Source organism: Cygnus atratus, chromosome 1, assembly GCF_013377495.2.
Source record: "Cygnus atratus isolate AKBS03 ecotype Queensland, Australia chromosome 1, CAtr_DNAZoo_HiC_assembly, whole genome shotgun sequence".
Classification (NCBI taxonomy): domain Eukaryota; kingdom Metazoa; phylum Chordata; class Aves; order Anseriformes; family Anatidae; genus Cygnus; species Cygnus atratus.
Genome location: NC_066362.1, coordinates 125402485 through 125413837, shown reverse-complemented (window position 1 = coordinate 125413837; position 11353 = coordinate 125402485). Strand labels below are relative to the sequence as shown.

Here is an 11353-nt window from a genome sequence, read left to right as displayed (position 1 = left end):
ACCAACTTCAGTGATTCTGAAGTGGATGTTGATTCCGAATCAGCTCTTTGGAATGTCATTTGTTTGAGGTGTTTGGTATGAAATTCAGCAGTAACTTTTCCCCGTCTCTAGGGAGTTTTCCTGAACAGTCAAGGCAATAGCAGATCAAGAGTTCAAGTATTAAGGATGTCATTCTGCTAAGATGCTGTATGGATCCTGTCAAGATTGCTTTGGCTGGGGATTCGTTTAAAAGAACTGAAACAGTGGAATCAAAAGAGGAAATATTTAGCTATCTCCTGTCATACTCCTACCATAATCTCCTAGGCCAAGTCACCTGCCAGTGGAAGGCTTGGATACATCTATATTGCTGATCCCTTGGAAATGAATTGTATCTAGTAGTATCTTCACTCAGTATGCTTAGTGGCACATAAAAATTAGGTATCTAAATAACTGAAGCACTACATCCTATGAATAACATATTATTCCTTGGGGGATTCTGTTGTTGTTAATTTGATTACGAACTTGATCTGCAGAATGCATCAGCCAGTATTCTACTTTGTCAATGTTTTAACAAATTCCCAGGAGTGTGGCTGTACCAAAGAGTATTTCAATCTGCTTGTGAAAATGGCTCTATTGCAAAATTCTTTGTTCAGCATTGCAAAATCATAAATAGATCAGGAAAAAAGGGGAAGCTCCAAATTAAACTTTGTTCAGCATCCAATATATATATATATATATATATATATATTAATTTGGACTAAAAATGTTGTTTAACTTTTTAGTTTCTATCTCATATTTGTCTTTCTTATTTTCAGTGGATTATCAAATCTGACTCTTAAACCAGGAAAATTTGGCTGAGCACTTAAAGCAACAGTCACATAACTGAAATAGACCAATATCTGTTGTATGTAGTGATTTTTTTTTCTTCAATATGCAGAAAAAAGGTGATACTGTTTTTCAAAGAATCAGAATTGCACTAAACGTCACAGCTACTCTGCTTTCAGGGGAGGATTTGTTTCATTATGGTTTTGGTATATTTTAAAGCTTGAGGAAATCACATCTTGAGGACAAGATGATGTTTATTCACCCATTTGAGATTCTATTTGCATTTACGTAGGTCAGTTTTATACATGTAGAAAATGTGAAATATAAATGCTGTAGGATTTAAAGTAAAAAGCGCTTGTGTAAAGTAGTATGAATAGGTACAATCTCTCTTCATTTCTTATCTTTTCAAAAACAAATGCAACATAAAAATAATAATTTTAGAATGACAAAACTGTTTTTTTTTGTTGTTTTTGTTTTTCCATTCTTTCCGTTCCCGTGAGTATCTTATGCAGAGTTCAGAAACTGGATGAATTATGTTTTCAGATTTGGCTTCTATATCCTAATTTGTTTTGATCACATTGAAATGTTTTGTGAACTCTCAGTTTCCAGTAGTGATTTTAAGAATACTGCTTGACTGTGAATTTTGCCTAGTTAAGAACTTGAAACATTATTTAAGCACTCCCAGGTAGTCATTTCATTCAAAAGACGAAGTGCAGATCTCATTGAACTTTCACTGACTGGTTTAGAAATTTCTCGTGCATGCATGCGTGCATGGAATGATTTCTGTGGCTGGAATCCAGTCGTACCTCTGTTCAAAAAGCCAAATACTCATTACAGGACTCAATACTGCTCTAGGGTGAAGCTCAAATGCACAACCATGTTTTTTGTCAAAGAAGGCTAATGATGCTTTCCAGGCACACAGCGGTGGACATGCTCCAGCAGCTAATGGACATTTGGTCCACACACTCGACTAGTATGTCCAAAGTTGGCTCTATTGCCCCTGAAATATGTACAGCATGAATCACTGTCAGCACTGAGTGTTTTATCCTGTAGACCCACTCCTTTTGCATTACCCCACTTGCTAAAGGAGCCATAAACACTTAAGTCATGGTAGGCGATACTTTGATAGCTCAAATATTGTAGATAGCTCAAATATTGTAGATAGCTCAAATATTGCAGGAGGCATCTGAGGCTTTCCAGATCACGCTAATGTGAATTTAGTAATGTCTGTCAGCATTCTTCTGTTATTTATTTTTAATTTTTTAATTATGTGGAACTCAGGCTGGTCTTCAGCAATGTATTATGTAATCGATATTTACACACACCTACTGTAATTGCCAGAAAAACATGAACTCTTTCAAGGTTGCTAATATGGCTATCTTTGAATTCTGATGAATTTAATTATTTAATACTTTTTCTTGTTATTTTTAACAGCTAGATCAAGCAAGCCTCTCTCTTTCATCTCGAGAGGATTACCTAGAAAACACCACAGAAGCTAAATCTGTAAGTAGCATTAACTGAAACTCAAAATGTCCATTTTTTCCCTCAGTTTTTGTCATTGTGGATTTTGCTCCGTGGAGCTCCAAACTGAAAAAAAAAAATGTGGTTTGTTTGAATTTAGATTTTTCAAGGTATTTCCTATCAGAAAACACCACCAACAACAACACTCTTGCAAAGTTTTTCCAGTAAGCTTTTAATGAGATTTGGGGTCCCCCTTGCTTTTCTTCCACCTTGGAAGGGACCTCTGGAGACATTTCCTTTGAGTAGTGTCAGCTCTGCTCTGTCATCTTTACTCCCCACATCAGATATCTATACACATAGATAGGATCTCCCTTAGCTTTCTCTTGTCCAGGCTGCTCAGTCCCAGCTCTTTCAGCCTCTTTTATGTCAGATGCTCTGGGCCCTTTATCTGTTTTGTTGCCATGTGATGGACCCAATCCAGTACAGCTATGTCTCTTTCGTACTGGGTAACTCAGGACTGGGCCCAGCACTTAAATGTGGCCTCACCAGTGCTGAGTAGAGGGGAAGGTTCACCTCCTTCAACCTGTTGACAGCAATCTGCCTAATACAGCACAGGATACTGTTAGCCTTCTTTGCTGCAAGGACACATTGCTGGCTCATGTTCATCTTGGTGTCCACCAGGACTTCCTGAGCATTTCAGAAAAACTGCTTCCTAGTCAGTTGGCCCCCAGCCTGTGTTTATGCTTGGAGTTATTTCTCACCCAATGCAGGACTTGGCATTTCCCCTTGCAGAGCTTCACTAGATTCCTGTTGGCCCATTTCTCCAGCCTAACAAGGTCCCTCTGAGTGGCAACACAACCATATGATGCATCATTCAAACCTTATCACCCACCTCCCCCAGTCTCATACTGTCTGCAAACATGCTGAAAGTACACATTCTAGAAGACCATGTGCCTCATCAAGAGGCTGCAGGCGCTGCCTGCAGTTTGAGACTTGCAGATCTGCGTCCTCCTTATGAAGCACCATCTGGGTCCAGGAGCTCAACAAAAAGGCAGTTACACCAGCAGTGCCTGGGGACCATGTCCTATGGCATGTGACCACCATATCTAAGGATGAGTATGCCAGACAGAGTTCACTCACTTCTTCCTTGTGAACTGGTGCATCTGTTGATTGCTTGTAGGAGTTGTGCCTTGAGGAGCTTGGCTGTAGTATAGGCCTCTCTGTGGTGTGGACTAAAAGGGTGCTTGACCCTCCCTAATCAGGGGTCAACTACAAGAAAGTCTGCAGGCACACTGCATTCAAGGACAGCTGACAGTATTCATTAGCAGCTGCTACAGCTACCCTTGCCTTAGCCTTCACCTGACCTGGTGGCAACAGGAGTCCCCCAGTCCATTGCAGGGGAGGCCCCAGGATTTCCCAGACCATGGACAAAGCGACTAGAAGCTCGGGACTGTTTCAACAAAGTGGAACCCCGATACTGCTACATTGGTGAGCTGCCCTCCAGGCCAGTGTCTTGGGTTCAATTAGGCCAGAAGGCTGAGCTCATTTCAAGTGCCATTACAGATGACTATCATCAAATTAACCTGAATTTATTAAATACATGGAACAAGAGTCCCTCTATGGTTCTCAGTGATTCATTAACTCTTCTTCCCACTCTCTTCATGATTTCTCAGTACTCTGCTACAGTTTATCAACAAGTTTTCTTGCTGCTTTTCTGTGGACAGCAGTCATGAACTGATGAGGTTTGCCATATGTATTGATACTTGACAATGGCAACATCTCTTTCACCCTCCTTTGATGAAAGACTGTGGGCAGCATCCGGCACATGCAGCCGACAGCTCACAGAAAACAAGCACTTGGATTGTCATAGTGGACAAATCGCTTATGATTAAGGTCTTAGAGTTTTGCTTCCCTTTTAAGTTGTGTGAGAAGCTAGTGAGTTTTTTTAGCCACATCCATCCAACTAGATGATGCCGGGATCCAAATAACTGTATCTATTCAAAGATTAAAGGTGGTGATGTATTGGGAAATGTATTTTCTTTTGGAGGACTATGGGCCAGCAGGAGCTGATGAGGACAAATCTGATCCCTCTCAAACCTCTGAAAGATGATGCTTGGGGAGAGGTAGCACAAAAATCACAACAGTACCATTACATACAGTGTTTTGTGCTAACATTGTGTATACACACTAGACTAAAATGTGCTTTTTTTAGAAGAGCTGGGGAGAGCAGAGCATTGTGGTAGTAACATGTGTCGCAGTGCTGTGGTAGAAATAGAGGAGAGAGGTCAGTGAAGAGTCTGTTTATCTCCCAGTCTTCTTAGCCACGAAGCTTGCACTTGTTTATAAGCACTTCTTCAGTCCTGTGCTGATTACTGTATGAAATTGTGAAAAAAATATTTGTGTACACACATACACATTGTCTACTCCCATTATAAGATTTGTGTTTTCAATGTAATCCAGAAGTGTCATTTGCATTTCCTGAGATTTACACAGAGATTCACAGAGTTGTGTACCACAGCAGGTATCTGTCTCTCATGCACAGTATGTTTACCGTGTTATTTCCCCTCTTCAATGAAAGTGGGCACTCGAGGTAAGGAAATTATAACTTTGGTTGCAAGGGCATGAAAATGCAAAGTATTCTACTCCCTGCTATAGCTGGGCATTTTGTGACCTACTGCTGAAGCTCTGTTGAAGTGCAAATCCAGTGATAATTTCCTTTTTTTTTTTTTTTTCCCTTTTTTTTCTTTTTTTTTTTTTCAGTACCGAGATGCCTTTTTGCAGTTCATGGTTGATACAGCAGTGCTTCTGGGTGCAAATGCTTCACGAGCCGAGTCTGATATGAAGTCAGTTCTGAAGCTGGAAGTTAAAATAGCTGAGGTAGGTAATTTTATGTGGTATTGAAAATAGCTTTAAAAACAAAGTGCAATCCTGTTTCAAAATGGAAAGTCATTATATCAACAACCTTAACAATAATGTTTATTGGAAGGAGAAGGAAAGGGGCAGAACTTGATGAAAAAAGAATGAACAGTCTTCCTGCCACAGTAAATTGTTAAATAGAATATTTTATTCTCAGGGGCAGGTTGAATAAAAAATAGAAACAAAAAAAACAAACAAATAAAACCCTTAGCCAATTGCCCTTGGTCATTTAAATTATTAATATTTCTTAATTTTGAACTTGGGCAGAATTTGACTCCCTGTTGTGCAGCTGTGTTGTGAATACATTACCATATATTCAAGGAGTAGACTGTCTCATTCTCTGAGGAAGTCTAAAAGCAGCACAAGAGTGAGTTAGGATAGTGGCACTTAGTAGTTAGTGAATGGGTGGGTGGTCATAGTAGTGCCACAGTAAGCTCCTGAGCTGCTTTCTTGGGGTGCCCTGGAAGAAGGGGCAAGAAATTCCATGAGTTTTCATTTATGGGACCAACTGGACTTAGCAAAACTAAGCAGATTTAAATCTGGCACTCAGGTCTGATTGATTTAGTTGGTGACATTTTTGGCCCCCTGTGGAGTTCAGTTTAGACTTTATGACTCTTGCAGGCTGAAGAAACATTTCTGCTTCCCTGTATCTCCTTTAGTGTGGCTGCTGCAGGAATCCTGCTCCTGGGAGCTGCAAGTCTGCTAACATTTCTGCTTTTTCCAGAGCTAGAGAGAAGAGTTTCCCTCAGTGTTGGGAAACCAGCAAAAGTTAGGGGTATAGACTTGGCACTGATTTACTGAACTTCCAAAAGAACTGAGGATTTCTTCATATCACCATGGAAAAGAAACTATCTTCCACTGTCCTCTGTGAAATGCTGGTTCTGCTGTTAATAGAGAAGCCTCTTTCTCAGAAGAGGTGGCAGTAGAAAATGACTTTTCTCTGGGTACTGCTATTGCTGTCTACACCGGGAGGAAAGGCAGTGATATGTCTTATTGGTGTGTGTGCGTCTGTGTGCAGAACTGAGCCATCCAAACAGCAGTAAATCAGTGTTTCCATCTCTCAGCTGAAAGCAGAGATGAAATTTTCTTAAATCTCTAAATAAAAGCAAATATTCTGTTTCAGTTACCTAGCCTGGTTGGAATAATGAGCAGATACTTCATTGAGATCCAGTTGATTTGAGAAACAGGAACTGTTTGTTCTGTTTATTGGTGATGTGATAAGATGCATTGCTACCTCTGGTAGTTCTAATGTTTTATTTGGCAAGTGTCTTACAGAGCTGTAATCCACAAACAGGATATGTGAAGTTGCCATAAAAGATGACATGGATCATGTAATAGCCTTCAGGATTAGTAATGCATGCCTTTATGCAACAAGCCATGTTTGCTCACAGTCACCTAATATTCCTTTAGTATGAATAATTCCCTAAAATATATTCAGATATTAGTCATGAGTCCAGGGACAGGAATTGTTACATGATCCATAATGAGCACAATTAATCACATAAACATCTTACCATGATTTTGAAGGAGCTAGTCGTGTTTGTCACTTTGGCTTTTACTATATCCCATGTTCCTCTATACACTTTTTTTAGTGAACATACATAACGAAGAACTTGTGTGTTCAGGAAGAGAGACAACAAGAATAAAGGGAAAATGTATTGGATTTAGGGAGGAATGGTACGCTTCAAGAGATCTTGTTGTGTACAAGGAAGTTTTTGAGTAGATCTGAATTACTGGAGGAAGAGGAAAAATTTTGAGAGGAAGGGAGCAAATGGGTTCAAGAAGAGTTTAAAGATTTGTCAGATAAATGAAACTTGCAGAAAGGGAGAAGAAAGTCTTTTTTTTTTTTTTTCTGTATGGCTTGAGCTTGAGCAACAGTAAAACCACAGACATTTACTGTAGAATTTTGGTTGGAGAACTTCCAGCTGTCTGGTTAGTCTGGCGTCAATCTCTGTCCTGTTTAAACTCTTCAGCAAACAGCCTGTTGTACAGGATTTACCTTAGAGTGGGGCTGAAATTGGCATCGGGAATTCTTGTTTCTCCTGAACAGTGACAAAATTTTAAACTTTATCTTGTACTTGGCTTGTTTCTCTGCTAAGATAACAGGCTGCCATCTTGGAATCTGACCGTACATTGTCAATTATAAAAGAACTTGCTTTGTATTTAATATTTCTTCTGCTACATCCTTGGATTTGATACTGCAGAGGATCCTGAGGTCTGGCTCCTGTGGTCAATTAGATGAGAGATTGGTTTGGTGAATGCTTTAGCTCATGTCTGGCCTATATGCTCAGGTTTTCTGCTATGGAAATCAGGACGCTTGGTAAATGGGGAGAAACTGGTGTGTGTCTGGCTTTTCCCTCAGATGGAATCAGGCCATAGCAGGGCACATGTTCAAATCCAAGAGATGAGACATGCTTCCAGCATACCCATCTCAGATTTGACCCTTTAAACAATACGGTTTGAAGCTGGCTTCTTTCTGAGATGATAAGACGAATAAATATTAAAGGTCTAAGTGTGCTTTTGCCTCTAATGAATCCACATACATTTTCGTGTTATAATCAGAACTAAAATTGGTCTACTGTGTTCAAAGAAGACATTCAGCTCATCAAATTTCCCAGTAATGATTTAAGCTGACAATGAACCATATTCCAGTTCTCCTAGGTAATGCCATCCTCAGAAAGGGAAGTTAATGTCATGAACACTTGCAAAAGGGGTGGTGAGATACTTCTGCACTGAGATCATGGTGGACAGTAGTAATATAAGAGCACATCCTTGGAAGATGCGCCTGATTTTCACCATCTTGTTGTCTTTTTTTTTTTTTTTTATTTCCCAGATCATGATTCCATATGAAAATCGAACAAGCGAGGTGATGTACAATAAAATGAACATATCGGAGCTTAGTGCCATGATTCCACAGGTTGGTTGTGGAAAAATACAAAACTAATGTTTTAATTTCTGACCTATGTAATTAAAAACTGTTCTAGTGTGGAAAGACAGCATGTTAAAGGAATATTATTAGGAATGTTTGTATGTTCTTTTAAACACAATTATGCGAGGTCTGAAAACATGTAAAGACAAACTGCAATAGTTTTTAAATTTTTAGTAAGTAAAGCTTTGAAACCATTAATCTCAAAGGTGCAAGTTAATTAATAAATCATCTTCCTTGATAAACTGCTTTAACCAGACTTCTTTTTGTCATTTCAGTTTGACTGGCTGGGATACATCAAGAAAGTGATTGACACCAGACTCTACCCTGAGCTCAAAGACATAGGTCCTTCAGAAAATGTGATTATCCGTGTTCCCCAGTACTTCAAAGATTTATTCAGGATACTTGAAAATGAAAGGAAAAAGTAAGGATGGTTTCACCCATATTTATGATGGGGCACTTGAATACTGGGCTTTTCCTGGGATTTTCAGGTGCTTCAGAGGTTCTTGGAATCAAGTCTCTAGGCAAAAGATCTCCTTGGTTTTGTCTGAAGGAGGATATAGGTATTACTTTGAGTGCAGCAGAAAAAAATAGTTTCAAGCATCTTTTTACTCAGAACACGTTGCAGTAAAGTTCAGCAGATCCTTTCCAGATCCGTTCAGCCTCTCTTACCTGTATTATAGGGTCTTGTATCTTGTGAAATCATTTATACCTCTAGAAAAATGCAGGCAGCTCACAATGGATGTGCTCTGCATAGGAAGCAAGACAGGTTCAGGCAATGTGATGAATAAAGGGTATGTGAAGATGTTCTATTTTGAAGCATTTTTGTTGATAACATCTAAGTTGTCTCTGTGATAGTTTGCTCTCACTCTTCACTCAGATGTGTTGCTGAACTTTTAAAAACCATTGCCAGGCTCTCATCTCTAAAAATAATTCCTAGTTGATTGTACAGTATGGCCACAACCAAATGTGTATTTCAGAAAAAAAGAATGATTTGGAAGCATTGTTCTTATATTGCTGCTCTGTGCCTCCAATGACAGAATGCTTATGTAGATTCACAGTACCTGTAAAAGTAATAGGAAGATCAAACAATAAGAAACGTGAAGATGATCATTTGTTCTGCCTACAGATTGTCAAACATTCTTACTTTATAAAATTCAGAAATATCATTAGTGAACCATGAATTTTAGTCTGCTGAAGAAAGTCTTCTAAATGGTTTGGGTTGTCCATCCTTTGTATCTCATAAAGTTGGCTATGCCAGTGAGGATAAGAGGTGATTTAGAAGAGACACATGTAGCAAGACAACAGAGAATTAGTTATTCCTTGTGTACAAATACACTTACATGGAAATATAACCACTACACAGTAAATACCTGGATGCTTTTTCCATTAGGATTTTAATTTAATTTCAAGAAAAACCCGTCAATGAGTGTTAGAGAAGTTAAACCAGTGTGTGTATCATGGCAGAGAGAGGCTGGAGTAGTGACCAGAAAGAACTTCAGCAAAGTTCAAAACCAGCTTCCTGATTCCCAAAGGTTGAGGGGACAGGCAAAAGCAGTCTTTGATTTCTAATATATTCAGGCTGTTTATCTTATAGCTGATAATAGTTTGTGTGAGCCAACACTATAAGTGTTTTCTGCTCAGTTTCTCTAAGTTTTCCTTAAGAAAAATTGCATCATAAAATGTTAGAAATGTCAAATACAGTGCTAAACTCAACCCAAGAAGACTTCAACAAATTCTTGTACATAAAATCCATCCAAAGAGTCACTGCATGATAACAAAGTTTATGTTTATATATTAGGTAATAATATTCTTTATCTAAAATGTCATAGTTTGCTCCAGAAGCAACTTTGTTATCTGGTCTGAGAAAATGAGAAATCATCTTAATGCAAACTGCTGACAACAAGGTGTTAACATTTTCCTGTGCAGTAAAATCCAAAAGCTTAACAAGGATATTTCCTTACGAGTAATCTCATTTGTCATTTCCATATGATGTTTAAAAAAATAATGCAAAAAACATGATTTTTTTTTTATAGTAAATATTTCCATGGATCAGTTTCCTAGTAAAGCATTCAAAACATTTAGACTAGCATCAGTGATTAAAATGTGAATTCATTTCTGATTATTTCAGGAGAGTCAGTGTCATTTGGAGAGACAGGCACTTTCTCTGAGTTCATATTCTCCTCAGTTACCAACCTCCTATCCCTAACTTACACTGTTATTCCAGTGCCCTTGTGTCTACTTCCCAGATGGGCAGCCTGCTGGCACGGGTGCTATTCAAACATGGCACAAAATGAAGGTTCATGCCCCAGTGATCTGGCAAACTACTTGGTGAAATTTCTTTCAGGTGGAGGGAAGAATGGAGTGAAAATTAAGCCTGGCTACAGAAACAATTCTTAGTGATGGAGGTGACAACTTGTATGGACTCAAAATCCTATTATAAACTGTTATTTTGGAGAACCTGCTCAACAGTCTTGAATTGCAAAATCATTCACACGACAATGTTACTAGAAAATAGCATATTGGCAGAGTGTAGTGTGAATTTAATAGAATAAGGCATTTATTTATTTATTTATTTATTTAGTGACAACCCTGCTGAATGTAATCAAGTTACTCTGTGTAGCTTGAAATGTGTGCTGTGGTGTGGCTGGAACATAGCGGGGACTGTCTGAAATTCCCAAAGCAGGGCACTGCTGTGGGTCCAGCCTAGGGCATGGGTCTCTGTAGCAAGCTTATTTCCCATCCCTGTTATCTGTGTGCTGGTGCCTTAGAGGAGAGCGATGAATAGGATATAGTAAAATGTGTCCTCATTACGGAGATGTCTGCAGCTGCTGTAGGAAGCAGCTTTACCATTCTTATTGTTGTCAGAATAAATAGCTACTTTCTGTTGTCTCATTTTACTGCATTTTTGCAGTGTGGGACAATTAATAGAGAAGTACATGGTAATTCCTGCAGCATAAAGAGGAATTTTCTTTAGAGAGGGATGGGGAAACTAGATCTCCTTTCTGGTCTTCAGCTGCCCCTGAAAAATTAGTTAGAGAGCTAAGCTACAGTAATTTAATGAGAAATTGTGCCTCCAGCTATAGATGAATGTTCTTCAATTCTTTTAATTTGATTCACAGCCCAATTATGAATACAATTTCCAAACAGTTCTCAAAATTTGTGAAAGATATATTTTTCTTAAAATGTCAATTAATTTGCCATTATCTCATATTAAATCTATCTTCTTTAATTGACACCATGTCT

General features: G+C 38.7%; 1 protein-coding gene across 1 annotated transcript in view; it reads left to right on the top strand.

The window, feature by feature from the left end:
* Positions 1–11353, top strand: part of PHEX (phosphate regulating endopeptidase X-linked) — a 100790-nt gene that overhangs the window by 23744 nt on the left and 65693 nt on the right. Inside the window, exons 6-9 of the mRNA XM_035542144.2 lie at positions 2239–2307; positions 5026–5142; positions 8015–8098; positions 8386–8531. Of these exons, the coding sequence (XP_035398037.1) occupies positions 2239–2307; positions 5026–5142; positions 8015–8098; positions 8386–8531 (416 nt within the window). The remainder of the gene's footprint in view (positions 1–2238; positions 2308–5025; positions 5143–8014; positions 8099–8385; positions 8532–11353) is intronic.